Source organism: Pimephales promelas, chromosome 10 (assembly GCF_988280905.1).
Source record: "Pimephales promelas chromosome 10, fPimPro1.hap1.1, whole genome shotgun sequence".
Lineage (NCBI taxonomy): Eukaryota > Metazoa > Chordata > Actinopteri > Cypriniformes > Leuciscidae > Pimephales > Pimephales promelas.
Window position 1 is genome coordinate 32,989,370 of NC_142778.1, and position 20,640 is coordinate 33,010,009.

The 20,640-nt window shown below is 37.5% G+C and overlaps 1 protein-coding gene across 8 annotated transcripts in view; it reads right to left on the bottom strand.

Annotated features, from left to right (window-relative positions):
- ripor1 (RHO family interacting cell polarization regulator 1) overlaps positions 1–20,640 on the bottom strand; it is a 119,568-nt gene that overhangs the window by 35,247 nt on the left and 63,681 nt on the right. For 2 of the 8 annotated variants that reach the window (XM_039683911.2, XM_039683910.2), the window contains exon 1: positions 7,153–7,314. The exons of 5 other annotated variants lie outside the window; for them this stretch is intronic. In XM_039683911.2, the coding sequence (XP_039539845.1) occupies positions 7,153–7,171 (19 nt within the window). In that variant the 5' untranslated portion in view covers positions 7,172–7,314. Of the gene's footprint in view, positions 1–7,152; positions 7,315–20,640 lie in introns of those variants that run through there. One more of the 8 variants, XM_089116493.1, reaches the window with a different exon arrangement.

Here is a 20,640-nt window from a genome sequence, read left to right on the forward strand (position 1 = left end):
TTGTGTTCTGCAGAAGAAAGTCATACAGGTTTGGACCCAAATTAGGGTGAGAAAATAAAGACTGAATTCTCATTTTTGGGTCGTCTATCCATTAAAAGTTTAAAATAGACCACCCTGACTACTGCTAATCATAAATCTTAACATGAATCCTGGGCAGAAAATATATTATGTATTCCCTTGATGTATATCAGATTGCATGGTAACTTTATTTTAGTGCTGTGAAATGATTAATCGCATCATTTAAAAAAATAAAAGTTTGTATTTACATAATATATGTGTGGGTGTGTATTGTTATTTTGTATATATATATAAATACACACACATGCATGTATATATTTAAGAAATATTTGCTTATATACTGTATATATTTATACAAAATATAATATTATACATAAATATAAATATTTGATATATTAATAACACATTTTTCTTAAATATATACATGCATATGTGTGTATTTATATATAATTATACACACTACACACACATATATTATGTAAATACAAACTTGAATTTTAGATGTGATTAATCGCGATTAATTGTTTCACAGCCCTACTTTATTTTAAGGTATATTTACAGTACTTCTAGTAATAATAACAGTAAATTATGCATATTTATTGCACAGTAATTTACCCTAAACCAAAGCCTAACCAACTCTATAATAAGTACATGAAGTTAATTAATAACACTCAATACCTATTTGAGTAAGTACAATGTAACTACGTCACCTTAAAATAAAGTGAAACCAATTGCATCTATTGCTGAAATGCGTGCTACTTTCATTTCAATGATTGCATAAATCACTCTAAATTGCTAATAGCTAAACACGTTTTAGCTATGTTACCCAGCCCATGCTGGAAAACAGAAAGAGAAAGAGAAATCAATCATACTCTTCAGCATAGATAAAAAGTTTCTAGATGAGCTGTTTGTGGAGTTCCTTAATCAGCGAGGGCTCATATCATTGACCCTGTCATGGCCTATCAGACATCACTGCCATAAAAACACTCTGTGGACAAAACGTGGGAGGACAGAGCAGTCAAGATTACACTTAACACCACACCAATCACTGAGGGTTTTAGCCAGGACAGGGACCATAAGGACCCACTCAGCCCACAGTTGGGACAATGAGCAAGAAACATAACAGGAGATATGCAAAAGCACACAAACCGAAAGACACTTAGACCAAAGACAAACCTGCATAGATTAGCCAAGATATACTGTCTGCTAGTGCAAACAAATTAGTCCCATTTATCTCTATCAGAAGTCTGAAGTTATCAGCCTAACAAAAAGTCAGTAGCATGTTACAAACACAGAACAACTCATGCAAGCTCACCAAAAACACCACTTGTTCAGCACAAAACCGCACAGTGTTATGTAACAGGTGAGGGCAGGTCAAATGCAGCTAGTTTTGTTTTAAATTGAATTAAGATTGAATCTTTCCAGAAAAGAGCAAGTGGAAAGAAACAGGCTTTGAAGTCTTTTAGGTGTGACCCAGCATATCTGAGCCCATGAGGTCATTTAAGGTGGTGAAAAACACAAGTGCATTTTAGTCACCATAATGACCCTGACTGGGACAGTCAACACACAAGTTTTAGTCAGAAACAATGGGCAGTGCCTTGAATACAGCAATGCTTCACTGGATTGAGGAACTGAAGCTAGAGTTCATTTTAAACTCAAAATATAGAGGAAGGAAACAACACAAGCCAAGCTTCTGCACTTTAATGAAGATCAGCTTGACATGCCTCAGGCCCTGTTTACACGAGAATGCTCGCGGGTGAAAACGCAAAAATATTTTATCGGATGTGCCTTTCGTTTACACGGCGACAGCGTTTTTTGAGGCTCAAAAACGCAAAAAAGTGAAACCACCTTCCAGAGTGGAAATCTTAAAAACGCTCCATCGACGCGTTCCCGTGTAAACGGTTATTGTAGTATGCACTCCTAGCCGCCTGAAGTGCATACTACATTGAATTTCACTCACTTTTGCGTCTCCATTTGCACGCGGATTTCCCACACAAAACGCTCGTCTAAACGCAGAATAAGAAGATGACATAACGCCACTTTTGCGTTTTCTCTTCAGAATCGTTTCCGTGTAAACATAGCCTTAGTCTGCAGTAATGAGGACCCTAAAGCCCACCTGTGACTCCTGTGGTATTCAGATGCAATTCATTCAGAGGCCACAAGAAGGGAGATTTCTTTGCACTGTGCCCAGCAAGAGAGCGTCACGACTGGGGTAAAGAGACATGTTCTGCCCTCCAGGCTAAAACCTCCACAGAGAGGAAAACTCCAGATCGTCTTACGAATACGATCAAAGCATTAATGGCTGGATTCAGGTTTTTAAGAGAGCGATGGCTTTGTTCTTTGGGGAAACTGAATATAAAAGTGGGCTTTGCACTCCCTAGTTTTAACAAGATATCATCTTCTCTGAATTGCAATGTTAAAGGAGTAGTTCAGTTTTATAAAACATTTGCTGATAATTTACTCACCCCCATGTCATCCAAGATGTCCATGTCTTTCTTTCTTCAGTCGAAAAGAAATGAAGGTTTTTGATGAAAACATTCCAGGATTTTTCTCCATATAATGGACCTCAATGGGAACCAAACGGTCCAAGGTCCAAAAGACAGTTTCAGTGCAAACTTAAAACTGTTCAAAGGGCTTTAAGCGATTCTAGATGATGAATAAGGGTCTTATCAAGCGAAACAATCGCTCATTTAATAAATAAATAAATAAGCTCAAATTAACGCCTTACTCTGTTCTGTGATGCGCATTCGTGACTCTCCTGTTCAAACTGGTTCATCAAAATGAACAAATCTTTTTCTGAGTCAATTCATTCAGTTTGTTCGTTGAATCAACCAAATGACCTGAAGATTCGTTCATTTTGATGAACGAGTTCGAACAGGAGAGTTAATCTTCTGGAATTGTTTAAAGCGCTTTGAACAGTTTGCAGTTTGCACTGAAACTGCCTTTTGGACCTTGAACCGTTTGGTTCCCATTGAAGTCCATTATATGGAGAAAAATCCTGGAATGTTTTCATCAAAAACCTTAATTTCTTTTCGACTGAAGAAAGAAAGACATGGATATCTTGGATGACATGGGGGTGAGTAAATTATCAGCAAATGTTTTTTTTAAAAGTGAACTACTCATTTAAATGCTTTATGGGATAAATGATTAACTCAATCAACAAGCCAACTATAACAAAATGGGTTTTCTGAGAAAAGTAAGGATGTAAATATTTCAAAAGCATTTCAGATTTGAATAATTCAAAGTTTGTTTGTCTGGTGATCAGTGAAGAGTGTGGTCTGTTGATGCTGATGGGAAATAAAGACCTTCGTGCTTCCAAGCGTGGAGGAGGGGAAATGGTTCAACACTGAGGGAAGTGGAATTTTTTCATTTCCCGCAGGATATTCAACCGTCTGATAGAGAGAGGAAAGAAAAATAACATCTGTACTATTACTTACTGTTAGTAGAGATAACCCCGACATTTCTCCATTTATTCTATGTTTCTACTTCTCTTACTGACATAACACAATTCATTTACATCAGGGATGCCTACTGTCCTGGAGGTACAGCTGTTAGTGAACATCCCGCGACTGATGAAAGTGACGTTTAGATGAATATGTAAATTTATGCTGGGCGCCGCTTTCCTTTCAGTAACAAAATAAACAAACAACAAAAATAACAGCGGTGAGAAAAAAGCAAATGAGAAATATCTCATCACAGTAATGTGGACATGTTTACACGACCTCTGCAATTCGGTTATGAAATATTGACAGCCTTTATACTTTATACAATAGATAGCAGCAGCTTTACAGTATTAAACTTTAAAAAAGCAGTGTCAGTGTTGATCAGGATTAGAATAAGAAAGAACTTTATTTTCTACTCTCGAATGTGTTCATGTGTCTACTTGCAGGTGTCCGACCTCGACCGACTGAAGATCAACTGGAGAAGATTTCCACGTCAAAGAAGGTGGAGCTTTATAGTCAACATTAACCAAGTATGAAGATGTTCACCAGCTGGAGCTGTTAGCAAGCTGTTTCAAGCTCCTGGAACAAACTCCAAATTAACTTTTTTTTTACTTGATTTTGCTCGAAATGACTTTGCTCGAAATGAATGGCTGCTGCTATTGACTTGGAAATACTTTTAAAAAAAAATTAAAAAAATGAAAATAAAAAAAAATTGCACGTTTAATGCTTTGCTTTATATATATATGTGTATATGTATTTTATTTTTATTCATAAACAAAATAGAATAGAATTTTAATATCTGAAATTTATCTATAATAATTATTAGCTTATCTGTATCTGACAGAATTTTAATATTAGCACATTCCTAAAATAATCTGTCAACCTTAGAATAGTCAAAATAATATTAGTTTATTTCTAGCCAATTACAGTGACTACAAAAAATGTATTTGCCATATAAAAACAAAAAATCTAGACTAGAGAAGCTCCACTACAATCAAAAGCATCAGTAATTAAAGAGACATTATTTCCCTTGACAAATCTCAACACAAGACTCACACACCTTCTAGTGGACCTCCTTCTTTTGTGTCACCAGGTAAACAAGGCAAGTGACACATTCTCCCTCTTCACCATGACTTGTGTGGGAATCAAACGTTTACATCATTCCCTCCATACACCGGATCCTCTCACGAACAAATAAACACCATCAAAGCTTCATCCTTCCAATTGTTTCTCTGTGTCTTGTTCCCACCTGTCCAACAGGACCCAAAGCCACCACTTATAAACAACAAATGTCACAATAATCAAAGCTGGTCATGCTCTTCTAAAGCTGGTGGCTGACTGTATTGTTCTGGCGGTCTGGATTTGCTCCAGGACTATTCCAGAAGAAAACAGAACCTGCATGGGGGCCTCCCCACCCCTGTTCTGACACAAACCTACTGGAATCCAACCATTACATGCTCTGTCAACCAACCCAAATTAATGCGACACTTTACCAGACTACATTTTATGAATTCATACCGTTTTCGAGCTCTATCCACAGCCACACATTGCGAAAGGTTGGGGTGAGCACCTGTAAAATAAAAGCTTTCCAGTGCTTTCTCACTAAGAGAGTCTCTGTGATGATAGGACATTCGTTATGTTGGAGCCAGTACACATTCCATTCATATCAGAGATTACCAAAGTCTGGTGTCCGTCAAACAAACACTAGGGGAAAGAAAACTAAAGCTGGGTCCAAAAAACTCAATTCAAAAAAAGAATCAGTCGGCTCCCAAAACACCACAGCGTGATATCTGGGGTCAGTCCTGCACCTTTTCCAGTTCCACTTGACAACCCTGTAACCTGACCTCCACTTTGAGGAAAACAAAAAAATAAAGCAGTGTTAATGATTTATACAAATATATATGATCAAATGTGATTAATATAGTACTATGCCATTTTAAGAACTGAATGCTAAAAAGAATAAATAGATTTTGAGATAAAGAATAGAGAATAGATTTTTTTTTTAATAAATGTGTTGAATAATATGTTTGAAATGATAACTTTTAAATCTAATATTAAAGTCAATTCAATTTATCCTAGGAAAGTGGGGGAAAAAACTGAGGTATTAGTATCAGTATCCTGCCATTAAATATTATTTAATATATATATATATAAAAAAAATATCTTAACGTTTATTCTACATTAATTTGGCCATTCAGTGTGTAAATATATTTATGATTACATAACAAATATACAGAAGGACAGAAGCCTGCGTGATTAGTTAGTTTACAATACAGCACATACTGTATACACGTATATCATGAATGTATATAACACACACACACACACACACACACACACACATACATATATACACACACACATATATATATATTTGTATGTATGTATGTATGTATGTATGTATGCATGTATGTATGTATGTAGAAAGTGTATGTGTGTATAGTGAGCAATTTAATCATGCAAAAAAAGTATTTTGAGCAAATGTGACAAAATAAAAAATTATATATATATATATATATATATATATATATATATATATATATATATATATAGCATAAATCAATTAACTAGGCTGTTGGCAGATTTTACAAATGACACTAGGCCACTTGGCCAGAGTTATCGTCCAATAACATGAAAATTCTTGGCCTGGCCAATATATCAGTCTATCACTATCATCTATCAATATTTCATAATGAAATGCTGCTGTGGAAATCTTTCTTCAATACCAGGATGTGACAACAAGCACCTTGAGAGTTAATAATAGTCATGTGGCTTTTTGAAATCCCTTAACACTTAACATTTGCCCCACACATGGTGTATCCTTCCTTCCATTCTCTGAGCGAAGGCCCGAAACAAGAAACTCACTTTGTTTCCCTTTTCTTGCCTCTACAACTGCACATCTTTTTATTCGCTCAAAAGTTAAGCTATATCATTAATAATTATACGTCACATTTGGCCAAGTCTGAGGTCTAAAACTATGAGGCTCATCTAAACAAGTGTTTACAGCTTCTGCTTTACCGAGCCTCAAGTAAACCAGAGGTACAGTCCAAAAGGCTAAACTTAAGGACCTCCCCGTGTGTTTGTTCTAGATGACCCTGAAGTGCCACACTGAACCGTAGCCCAAAGTAAACATACTTGAGTGTCTCTATTCTCTCTTGCTCCAGCAGAACCATCACATGGGAACCCAGTGGGATGCCTGTCCCAAGAGGACAATGGTCCCACCACAAAATCCAAAAACATCTGGACAGAAAAAGTGTTGGACTAACTGTGCTCCCAACTAACTGTGAAAACATACACAATTCCTGTTGTGATGAACTATCTTTTCAGATTACTTTCACTTCACTACAGCTGACCACACACACACACACCACCGAGAAGAGTCTATATCAAATGTCTTTTCAGCTCAATTTTGTGTTTTGCGGAACAGCGTCTAATAGGAAACAACTTTTGTGATACATTATCACTTCTTGTGTCCTTTAGCTATGGTCATCAGCGTCCTTGGGGAGTCAAAACTAAATTTAGCCAAGCAAATGTTGGCGATTTTCAATCATTCTACAATAAAACCAAAAGATAAATGAATTCAATGAACATTTAAATGATTCTAGTCACAACACACCTGACTGTAGACATACCCCAACACACTTTACAACATAAACACCAACATTCTCGACAATAGTACCAAGATGAGTACCTCCATATCCACAGTACATGTTGTCTTCTGATGAATGCCGTATAAAATGAGTGTGTATTCCTCTTCAAAGACTCTTTAAAGTAAATGAGTAGTAGAAAGAACAATCACAGTCCCAGCTGTGATGGTCTTCATCCCCTAATCGTACTCTCACAACACAGGCAGAAAGAGAAATAGAGAGGTTGCCAGGAAATGGGAAGGCCGTCGCCCTCTTCGCAGCCCACTCCTCCCCCTCGATCTGTTTCCCGTTCACTTCCCTGTCTGACATCACACTCTTCCTGCCTCTCCCTTTTCCAGCAAACGGCCTGCACTTTGTTTCTTAATGATAAACACCCAGAACAGACGCACTCCAGAAGTTTCCAGCTTTCAAGCTGTTAATAATGTATCTGATCCTGACATATTTAAATAACGAGGCCTTCTAGAAAAGTTTTACAAATTCCATAAGATTCATGATTTGGTTTTTATTAAAATGATCTTCAATTGAAGCTTGTTTTAAATCTAAAACACTGGTCCTGACTCCTGATCTCAGACTTATCTCAGTGTTTAGTCACAGATTCAGGGTAATTCCCCCTTTCCTGAATCATGTTCCATACGGTAAGTTTGATCAGTATCTATGTGATATGTTTTGATTTTGGCTACTGAGAATCTAAGGCAACATTGTGTGGATTTATTTGAACGAGCAAGAAAGTGGCTGGCTGCACACTGGATTTAGTAAAAGACTACAGAACAAGTCTATCAAAACATTGGATTGCATAGTGCAAAATGTGCATTTTAAAACAAATGTACAGGACTGATTATTTAGTGAACATGAATATGCAATGTCACATTTCTGCTTTATAAAATAGATTTCTGGAAGATAAAAATGTTGATTTTCTGGAAGATAAAAATGTTGGTCGGATGGTTCTATGCATTAATTGGATGGAGGCGGATCTGAATGCAAGCTTGAGGGTGGGGCTTAAAGGATTAACGCTAGTTCACGGTCATTTAAAAAATAAAATGACCGCTTCGCGTCGTGACCGCATTACCACCTCGGGTGTGCATTATTTTTCTAATAATTCAACGGCCTGTCATCAATTATTCCTTACTTATAATAAAATATTGTCCAGCCCTTTGTAAGACTCCTACTATCATGCCCCGTAAAAAAAACTTTGTCGCTGCAGGTCGCCAGTGGCTGCGCTGGAGGGCGTTCCCCACTTCTGGTTGCCTAGTAATGTTTGTGAGTGACATTCACGGATGTTACTCTGTGTTAGACAACAAATGCGTTTTATTGCCGCTACAAACAAATATTTTGGAAGGAAAAGTCTAAATATAAATGGAATCAGTACATAAAATGCATAATATGATGAACGAGAAACAGTGAGTGCTCTTTGCCATCGCGGCATCACGGCAGCAAACGTTCAAATACTGTCTATCTGGGTTCCCGAAACCATTCAGTCACGGAGTCAGTACGATGAACACCACTGTATGTACACGGAGATATATCATCCATTATAAGACAGTTTCTGACTGCTAAAATGAGCTTCTCGTTCAACTTGCCTCGGTCAGACTCAGCACTGAAGAGTGTCGCTCGCGAAAATCGCTCTTCATTTGCATAAAGTAAAAATTTCTCAACTTTGTCACGTCGCTGGACGCGCCCCTCCGGTCGCCAACGGTCGCGACCGCGCGTGTCGCCGTTGAATGGTATCGTGTCGCTTGGTCGCGTGTAGTGTGAACGGGGCTTCATCTGGATGTATTGCTGAAATCCTGTGATGCTTCATATAAATAAATACTAGTATCTAGTGCTCTTATTTTTAGAGCTGGTTTCAACACTCTCTCAGGCAGTCGGTCAGCAGACGGAACCTTATCTTGAGGTGTCTGATTCATTTCCTCACACAATTTATTACTCATACAATGTTGTGGATAAGGCCAGCTAGACTAAGTTTTATATCGGTGTACCACAGCATGACATCACTATGGTGATACTGCATCTGTTATGGTGACACCAGGGCAATAGACAGAAAATCACATGAGATCACAGATCATGAGCTGACAAGCGCTGATCATTGCAGAATGAGAAATTAACTGTACTACTGTTTTAAATGTGCAAACAAATTCAACGAGGAAGGACAGATTATATTTCGAGAGCTAACACGTGCCTTTTAACTTTTCCAAGATCCATAATTGGTGTGAAAAACATATGCGAATGTTTGCAAAGTATTAGTTTTTCGTATTCAGATATAATTATTACATTATCCTCATCAATTGTTAATTAATTCTGAGTGTAATTTTAACCAATTTGATTCTTTTAATCATCAAGGCAAATACATGATCAATCACACCATGTGGCATTTCCTGTGCCCTATTATTCAATTTATCTTTAATGTAATTTTCATTCTTAAACGTTCGGCATGCCTATACTTAGCATATAAAGTGTAAGAGATTGTTTGTTTTTAACGCCATGCCAGATGAGAAAGATTTTAACTCTAAAACTAAATTCGGTTTAACTTAGTAAAATTTCTTCAAAAAAAGTTAACTAAATAAAAAAGGTTTCTCACAGGGTTAAAACCAGCACAATAAAACATGCTTCAACGATAAACAGTTTTGGCAGAAAAAAACCTGTTGTTGGAAACGAACACTTAGAAAGGCATCTTTAGTGCATATAATGTTAACGTTAAGGTCTGTTCACACCGGGACGAATTTCGCGCATGTTATTCGCAGACGTTGACTAAACAAAGGGCGCCAAATGCGAGTGTGCACACCGACGCGTAAAACGGCACATGTAAAAGTGTAATTTTTTAAAAAAAACGCCTCAGGTTCGTTTTTTTAAGTTTGACACGCTGTGTCAAAAATTTGACCAATGAGATTGGCGCTTTGATGCTTTAAGACGTGGCATTTTTTCGTGTCCAACATGACATCATGACTTATGCATAAACGTGACGCCACTTGACTTGAAAGTGGCGTGTATGTTTATGCAAAAGTCATGTTATACGCATTTTGAGCTATCCGCGTGTATGCGTGTCTACGGCGTTAAATGTCCGAGGGATTCCGCGAGTATGTACACACCGTTAAATGTCCGAGTGAAACGAAGCAAAATGTAGATCTACATCTTTTTTTTCTAGGATGGTAGGGGAAGACTCATAAATGGTATTAACCCCAGTGACGGGTAGGTTTAGCGACGGGGTTGGGGTACGTCATATATTATATATACAATAATAACATTAAGTCAACGGCGTTCATAAACACGCTGAACAGTGATTATGCGTGTTGATAGCACGCCAAAAATAAAAATACAAATTGGTGTCATACATACGCCATTTCATGAGATCAGTCTGTTGTCTCGGTGTGCTCACTCACATCGGCACCCTTTGTTTAATCAAGAGGTGTTAAACATCGCCGGTGTGAACAGGACTGAACATGATAACCACATGGATGGACCTGCCGTGGAGTTGCTGTTAGCTCTGGAGGGTTTTTTTTCTCTGCGAACAACCAACCAATGCAAAATTAGCTGAACCAAGCCTCTTCTCATTGACTAACTAACATTTGGTCGACTATTAGGGGGTCCTGTCAATTCTATTTTCACACTCAAAAAGCCAAATAACCATCAGAATTTGTTAAATAAATGCTAGTTAGTTGCAAAAGAACAGTATTTGTATGCAACTACTGGACATAAACAAATGACTGATGACATTGTGGCATCACCACACACACAAACTAATGGCGGTAGAGAATTTCAGGATTCTCAATAAGATAAGAAAACGGCTATTGGTCTATTCTCTGTTATCTAGAGAACAATGTCAACAACAAACCAAGACAGAATATAAATACAGAAATTAGTTTGACATCACATCCTTCTTGGACTGACCCGCATCTCCTAACAATCTCTTTCTGTGGAGACTGATTAACGGTCGTCCAATAAGACCTTCATTTCCTCCAGTGCCTGCCTTCAGTCTGATAACAACAAGTGAATGAGGGTGTGAGGGAGGCAGAGAATGAATATATAATGCTTTTTTATTGGCAATTTGAAGAGCTGTTGTGGCTTTCAGTGGAGGCGTACTGTTGTACGACTGACTCTGCATTCTGAGCCAGAGAGTTATCGCTACTGCTGACTTTACATCCACATGCTCAAAAGTCCATACTGCCACTGTTTGAGAACTTGTATTATCAAAACAATAAAACTTAGGGTAATGAAAAAGGCTTTAAGAAAGTTTGCACGAATGCAAAAAATAATCCCACTCAAATTCCAAGGAGAAAATTTACTTTTAATTTACAAAAAAGAGAGAACTAAACTCACAATTTCACAAATAATTACAGAAACGGCAAATAAGAAGTTCAATTAAACTTAGAAAGTAGAATGAATAAAATGTAATGTACTTGTAAAATGTACTAAAAATAATCTGTAAGCATTTTTAACTCTGCACTTCCTTTTTTTCTTTTCTAAGAAGTGGTTCTCTTATAATCTCATGCTATATCCGATCACACAACTATTATTTTTAAAGTGGTAATATAGGAGCCTGCATACCATCTTCACACAGGACATGATAAACTTCCTTGAACTTACAGTAAATCATTCTAGTTAAATTTACAACAAAAAAATTCCCACATTATGAATTACCCTTTTCCCCACATATCCTACCTACATCATGCTGGTACTGACATAATCAAATGAATTCCTCAGATACAAGAATGCTTCAGCAAGCCAAAGCATGCTAACAACCATCATAAATGCATCATCTCCTTCTCCATTTTCAATCCCCTCACAATTTATGAAAGTTATGTCCGATAAGAGGACGTTTATCAATCATCCTGAGGATCTAGCTGCTGGGGTACAGGCAAGTTTCTGGATCCTCATGAATCCAAGACATCTGTTCAAACCCCAGCTGGTGGTTAAATGTACGTTCACACAGATTTGAGCTTCCAAAAGCGGCTGGAATTCATTCATTCTCAATGGAAGCTGGCTTTTCTGAGCTGCAAGTAGGGTCAAATCCAGCGGCGGCGCGTTTTGGGCGTTTTGAGCGTCAATCAGAAAGTTGAAAGAAGCTCAACTTTATGGTAATGAGCTATGACACGGTTCAGCGGCAAGCAGCGGTAAAACACCAACAACCAATCGGAATATAGACGTCTTTCGCGCTGGCTGATTCTGGAGAAACATATAATGTAAACTTTCGTTCCTACCAAAATATTAGTTACGAGAAAATGGAGGAGAAGCTAATAATCGCCGATGCAGGTTTTCTATCATTTATGACTTGACGTTGTTTGCTTATAGGGACTGCATGAGCGCAACTTTTGTTTAAAATATTTACGAACGCTTATTTTAAGCAGGAATGCTCACGGTGACAACGGTTTGACCAATCGCACTAATACAAATAATAATAAAAACTAGTTATTCTTTTTTTCCAACCAAATGTAACCAAAACACTTATAAAAATTCTGTCGTTATAAAAGGTTTCTTCAATGTATTGCTTGTTTTTTCTGTTTATTAACATTTCATGTTGTGACACTTCTCTTCTACCTGCTACATCAGAGTGTCCGAAGCATCAACAAGCTTCCCCATACTTTTTGATAAGCGACATAACATAGCAAAGCAGCAATGCACCTCAAGGATCAAATTACAATCCAGATGGTTTGTCAACAAATAGCATGTCAAATAGCAATCATATAAATTAAAAAATACATTATAACCTAACATATAAATATTTAATACTTTAATATAGTTTACAATATATATTTTAGGTTCAAATTAAATGATCTCATTAGTACACACATAGTATAACCTATATATTAGGTTCAATATATATTTTTTTAAATTCCATTTCACTATGTCACTCAATTCATATAAGTTCAAACAAACTTGACAATATTCCAAGAATTAGGAAATGCTGTGTGAAATCATACTTCCTTAAGTATAGAATGTCACATTTGCCAACAACCCAGAAGCATTACAGCGCATTCCAAAACAAATTTCATGCATTTTAGCACTGCAATAATGCACCGTCCTGCCACATTCCATCCAAAACGTTTAGAGGCAGATATTTAAAATATGACAGTTTGTGTCTCTGCATGGCATGTGCTATCATGATCTAAATACATTAACTTTTTAATAGGGCTGTAAAACATTTTTGTACATTTTTCATGTACATTTTTTGGGGTACGGTACACACACATATTTATACTTGTATATATACACTCACCATAAGGAACTGCCTTAATTCTACGTGGCATTGATTCAACAAGGTGCTGAAAGCATTCTTTTGAAATGTTGGCCCATATTGATAGGATAGCATCTTGCAGTTGATGGAGATTTGTGGGATGCACATCCAGGGCACGAAGCTCCCATTCCACCACATCCCAAAGATGCTCTATTGGGTTGAAATCTGGTGAGTTTTAGTACAGTGAACTCATTGTCATGTTCAAAAAACCAGTTTGAAATGTTTCAAGCTTTGTGACATGGTGCATTATCCCGCTGGAAGTAGCCATCAGAGGATGGGGACATGGTGGCCATTAAGGGATGGACATGGTCAGAAACAATGCTCAGGTAGGCCGTGGCATTTAAATGATGCCCAATTGGCACTAAGAGGCCTAAAGTGTGCCAAGAAAACATCCCCCACACCATTACACCACCACCACCAGCCTGCACAGTGGTAACAAGGCATGATGGATCCATGTTCTCATTCTGTTTACGCCAAATTCTGACTCTACCATCTGAATGTCTCGACAGAAATCGAGACTCATCAGACCAGGCAACATTTTTCCAGTCTTCAACTGTCCAATTTTGGTGAGCTCTTGCAAATTGGAGCCTCTTTTTCCTATTTGTAGTGGAGATGAGTGGTACCCGGTGGGGTCTTCTGCTGTTGTAGTCCATCCGCCCTCAAGGTTGTGTGTGTTGTGGCTTCACAAATGCTTTACTGAATACCTCGGTTGTAACGAGGGGTTGTTTCAGTCAAAGTTGCTCTTCTATCAGCTTGAATCAGTCGGCCCATTCTCCTCTGACCTCTAGCATCAACAAGGCATTTTTGCCCACAGGACTGCCACATACTGGATGTTTTTCCCTTTTCACACCATTCTTTGTAAACCCTAGAAATGGTTGTCCGTGAAAATCCCAGTAATTGTGAAATACTCAGATTGGCCCGTCTGGCACAAACAACCATGCCACGCTCAAAATTGCTTAAATCACCTTTCTTTCCCATTCTGACATTCAGTTTGAAGTTCAGGAGATTGTCTTGACCAGGACCACACCCCTAAAAGCATTGAAGCAACTGCCATGTGATTGGTTGATTAGATAATTGCATTAATGAGAAATTGAACAGGTGTTCCAAATAACCCTTTAGGTGAGTGTATGTGTGTATTTTTATATAAATATAATAATATACGCACATTCAGACTTTTATGTTAGAAGTGATTGAACAATTTTACAGCCCTACTATTTAATGACCACCGATACTTACTCTTATGTTACTTTCCTGTCCCATTATGAGCTGCAATCTGAGCGTAATGGGATAGAGGTCTTTAAGTCTCTGAACTTCTCCAAATATATCATGGTTTAAAATAGATTATGACCTATATGTGGGAGTGTGTGTGTAGACAAAAAAAAGACATCTTAAAGGGAAAAGGGTGGTGTTGGTGGAAGGGGGGTTCCTTCCCAGTCTCGTTTCATAAACAAATCAAGGAATCTTCTTAAAGCCAAAGGGCTTTGAGGACCACTGGAGAGGGAAAGAGGATCAGACAAGAAAACCTTCACTTCCTGTTTGCTCAAACCCTTCAGAGGCATAGCAGTGGCATTTGTGGTCTGGTCAAGTCTAAAATCCCATCACTTAACTTTATTCCTCTGTGTGAACTTTTCTATCTTTGAGTATGTCACTTACTTTAACAACGTGTCCTAACCAGTCATGGCGAAAATACGCGACAATTCTATTTTAGAAACGGTTTCCATCTCTGTGATGTCACGGCTGAACAACATGCAAAATATGCAAATGATAATATCAGTATGCGCTTTACTTAAATGTCAAAAGTGTCAAATGTAAGTTTGAATATCAGTTTGAGTGATCTCTGTATAATTAGATATATAATTCACCTCTGAAACTCGTTGTTAACAAACAATGTGTATATGACAAAGTTTTGTTTTAATAATGTTAAAATGGTGTAATGTTTATGAATTTGATCAGACGACATAAAACATGTCAAACAAAAAACGGCTACATGCTTTTCCGATGGCTGTGATTTTTGTTTGCGCAGTTTTCATGTCTTGAAGTCGTGTTGTATTTGGCGTGGGCAGACAAATTGCTTCTCTCTGGAATCGTATCGCATTGCGTCTGGTTAGGACATGGTCTAAAAAGCCTTATGTTGCACAGATGAACTTAGTAATATTTTACATTTTTATTTCAGTGTACTTGCATCCAGACCAAAGCACAATTAAAGGAGTAGTTTACTTTAAAAAAAAAACTTTTGCTGATAATTTACTCACCCCCATGTCATCCAAGATGTCCATGTCATTCTTTCTTCAGTTGAAAAGAAATTAAGGTTTTTGATGAAAACATTCCAGGATTTTCTCCATATAATGGACTTCAATGGGAACCAAACGGTTCAAGGTCCAAAAGACAGTTTCAGTGCAAACTGTTCAATGGGCTTTAAACGATTCCAGACGATGAATAAGGGTCTTATCAAGCGAAACGATCGCTCATTTAAAAAATAAATAATAAAGTTTACGTTTTATAAGCTCAAATGCTCGCCTTGCTCTGTTCGTGACTCTCCTGTTTGAACTCGTCCATTAAAATGAACAAATCTTTTTCGAGTCAATTTGTTAATTTCGTTCGTTGAATGAACCAAATTACTCGAAAAAAGATTAGTTCATTTTTATGAACGAGTTTGGACCTTAAACCGTCTGGTTCCCATTGAAATGCATTATATGGAGAAAAATCAAAAACCTTAATTTCTTTTCGACTGAAGAAAGAAACATAGATATCTTGGATGACATGGGGGTGTGTAAATTATCAGCAAAGGTTTTTTAAAAGTGAACTACTTGTTTAACACATATCCAGACAAACACTCTAATTTTAATAAAAGCCTTTCTCAAGCCATTCTGAATCACAGTCATCCTCTATCAATAACTGAGTGACTCAAACATTGTTTGGAAAGCGAATCAGAATAGCTCCAATATGCAGTACGGCCATCACTGGATTCAGGATCTTACGGACTAGCACTAAGAATGTGGAGTTTACTGAACACACACACACACATATTAAATAGAAGTCCAACAGGATTTCTGAGATCTTTAGCCAGCGTGAGTTTTCTTGAGGTTTTGCCAGCACCACTGGGAGAACATCAAGCAGGATTATTATGCATGAGGACACTCCAGCCCGCTGTGAGTTTCACAGCAACTCTGTACGCCTTTTTCCTACCATATTAGGGTCTGTGTAGCAACACAACTGATTAATGTTTTATGTCATCAAAAAATGCACTTAAACAATAAAAAAAATGCGTAAACTAATTACATATAGCTCTGAAAACCTGGTGTGTCAACCCTGAAGCTAATAAAGGCTATAATAAATCACTTATCAATTGAAGGCTGTCCCATGAGCAGTTCCTCTTTTTTTACAGGAAGAAAACTTAGTCACAAGGTGCTGATTCAGAAGTTTCTTAAAGAGATTAAAGTCTCTCTCTTTTTTGGTCCATAAAGTGAAAGTCAATAGGGTGCGGTCAGCAGTGTTATTTTGGACCCCAATGACGTTCATTGCATGGACAATAAAGGTTGAAATATTCTTCAAAAGAAAGCCATACAGGTTCGGAATGAGTCGAAACGATGATAAAAAAAAGTAAACTATTATGATAGAGGAAAAACAACCCACACACACGGAAATTGATAACATGACACCTGCAGAGGAGAACTGCATACATATTATGAACACTATTCACAGTTATCATGCACCTATTCGTCAGCGTGTGGGCCTGAGGGATTTTTGACAGTGTTTGTGGCCTTTGGTACAAATACATCAAGCTAATCACAGACACTCATTGTGACTTTAAGATAAAGACAGTCACCGGCGAGCAGTGTGTGTGGGACTGGGACATTAGGTTTGTACCGTGTGTTTGTGGCAGAACACAGGAAGGTGTAAGCTGATTAACATAGAGAGCAGTATGGCAAGGTGCAAGTGATCATCACAATAGTCATGAGGATCAAACCATACACAACTGTGACAACCTGAAACTCTTAGGATGACCTCACTGTAATGGTCTCCAGGGGTCAACTGATATTGCAGTGGAGATGGCCAATAAAATAAATATACAAATGATGAACCCGCTCACATACCCAGTGCTGGGTCAATGTAACCCAATGATAGTAGTCTGTGCCAAACTGGTTAAAACTGGGTTCCTTCCACTTCCTGAATGACATTTAGTTTTGTACTATTATTACATTCGTATTCCTATCAAACTATTACTGTACAAGGATGAAAATATTACAGTAGGAAAACGTCTTGTTTACAAGTACGTCGCCTTCTACAAATGCAGCGTGCACCGCATTTGCACTGTGAACTGCTAAGTAAATGACGTGGATGTGATATATAAGATTGTAATTTAACTGGAACAGCCTGATACCAGTTTTCTTCCCACAGATTCCCGTTGGCTGCTCCTGTCACGTCCTAAAACATATACATTTTATATATAAAAACCCAACAAGCCGGGTCATGTGTTGGGTTGTTAGGTCTTAGATTTACTCAGTTCTGGGTTGCCAAATAACCAAGAAATGGTTGTTTTTAACCAATATTGGCTGATAATGCAATATTAAATGTCACTTTAAATTGCCACTGAAAATCCATATCTACCCGCCAGCCGCCACTAATTTTGTTTCCATTCCTCCACATCAGATTAGAGCCCGACCGATAAAGGATTTTGAAAGCCGATACCGATACAAATATTTGTTGGTTTTAAAATCCGATATATCGGCCGATATTTTTTTATTTTTTTTTCAGAAACGATAATAAGAGATGATACGTGTCATTGCTGTCACGCGCTATAAAGAAATACTTCAGTCACATTGTCAAAAGTTAAAAGGACAGTCAGTCAACTACACTGTCACAACGTAACGTAACTATTACTAGCTAATTCCGCTTCACTCTCGGCTTATTTAACAGCAACAAAACTGGACATGATAGTCAGTAATGTATAGTCAACGACTGTGTAGAGTGCCCCCTGGTGGACAAACTCTACAACTCCAACACTCATGGCATGGTTCAAGCGAGTTTCGTCCGTTTTTATTTTATTTTTGAAATATTCATTTATCTGCCATTATAACTGCCGATACCGATAGTTTGGAAAATGCCTAATATCGGCCGATAATATCGGCCTGCCGATATATCGGTCTGGCTCTACATCAGATGATCAATTATAAAAAGCAAACACTACCGTCTAATGTTTCTGTCTTGGGCTAGCACATTAACGTTATTCTGATCTTGAAAACTTTCAGGTACCCTGCGTCACAGTTTGAGAGTCCCATGCGTGTGAATGGGCCTTAGGGAGAGAGTGAGTCACCCAGTCCAGATGCTCCGTCTCTCCTGTACCGACTCAGTAATAACAGTCTTCTCTCTCTCTCTGCGTAATGATACACTCCAGAAATACACAGCGAACTATACACAGCCTACCTAGGAATTACACAGTATGCTAGGCCAAATACAACTCAACTACACATTTTTGAAATACACAGACTCGGAGATGCATGTTGTTGTGGATGTTGTTCAATGACACATTGCCATGGCAACCCTATAACGACAATGTCAGTTTTAACACTTGGTCGCACTCATCGCGCCAAGATTTTTGTACCCAGCAAATACTACATGAATGGCACGTTTATATTGTGAAACATTTAGACATTGCTCAACATTCTAGCATTGTGTAACAACCCACCGCACAATCTCAGTCTCAGGTGTGTTTACTCCCATTTGATGAGTATGAAAGGAAGCCAAAAATAACAGGTGACTTTATCTTTAGCAAACAAGAACTTTAACTCACTTGAAAATTATTTTTCTCCGAATCAGAAACATCTGTCTTCAGCATATTTGACATTTTTACTGACACATTTACTAGGCTATATATAGCTGTACATAAATTCTCTCTCAATAAGCCTTTGTGACTATTCAAGATATCTCACTATTTATGAATATGCAAAAAAAAAGTCTTAATTTTTATTATTTACCAACATACATACACTACAATTCAAAAGTTGGGGAGATTTTTTTATTTAGCGAGGATACATTAAATAGATAAAAACTAGGGCTGTGCAAAGATTAATCGCGATTAATCACATCCAAAATAAAAGTTTGTGTTTACATAATATATGTGTGTGTGCCATGTATAATTATTTTGTATATACAATATATATATATATATATATACAGTATTTATGTGCAAATAAGTCTTAAATATATACATGCATGCAAAGCCCTAATAAAAACTGACTGTAAAGACATTTAAATTGTTAAAAAAAAAAAAAAAAAAAAGTAATGATGAACTTTCAATAGATCGGGTAAAAAATCCTGGAAAAATGTACCACGGCTTCCACAAAAATATTAACAGCACAACTGTTTTCAACATTGACCGTAATAAGAAATGTTTCACATTAATAGCTTTAGCTTTGCCAAGACATTTTCAAATATATTCAAATAGAAAATGGTTATTTAAAATGTTAAAATAACTAAAATTGAATTTAAAATGTAGCCTGCAGAAAAAGAAAAAAAAATCCAGACATCCGTTTGTCTTTTCTTCACAATGATATTGATATCATCATATATCTCCCCCACAATCATTAGGGACGCTGAGAATTCATTTCTCTACTCGGTCAGAAAACTTATAGTGGGTGTGGGTATGGGTGGATTGGTGGGAGCTCTGGACGAGGTAATGAGAGAAAGAAAAGTTAAATGAGGATTTAATGACTAAACCATTCTGAAAAATCTCTCTTGGCTGCAAGATATGCAGTACTGCGTGGTACGTAACTGCACGACACAGCAAAGTTTTATGCACGAGTTACATATTACCTCTCCCTTGCATTATTGTTTCACAAATCAAAATAATATCTCACTTCGAGAAATGAAGGATACTCTTCTTCGACTATGTACAGCAGTGTGTTGACGGCACTTTATTTCCAAACACGCGAGGGTTAATCTGCATTGGGTTAACTGTAGAGCTAGTCTCTCACAGTGCTGTCATCCTTCATAGACATCACCGTCCCCACTGAACAGCACTGTAGTTTTAGCAGCTTCCTGTTTATCCAAGAGATAGCACTGACACAACTATGCTGGAGTTTCCTGCAGTCACACAGCCAGAGAGTGAGCTTCTTCTGAATCAGAGCAAACCGAGTTACAATTAGGGTTGGGTATCGTTTGAATTTGAACGATTCTGATTCTGATTCCGATTCCTTGTTTTGATTCCGGTTCCTAACGATTCTCGATTCCGATTCTTTTAAGAGGCAGGGTCAAAAAAGTTTAGCTAACCTTGCTAACCAACGGCCTTTCTGAAGGAAATACTCTT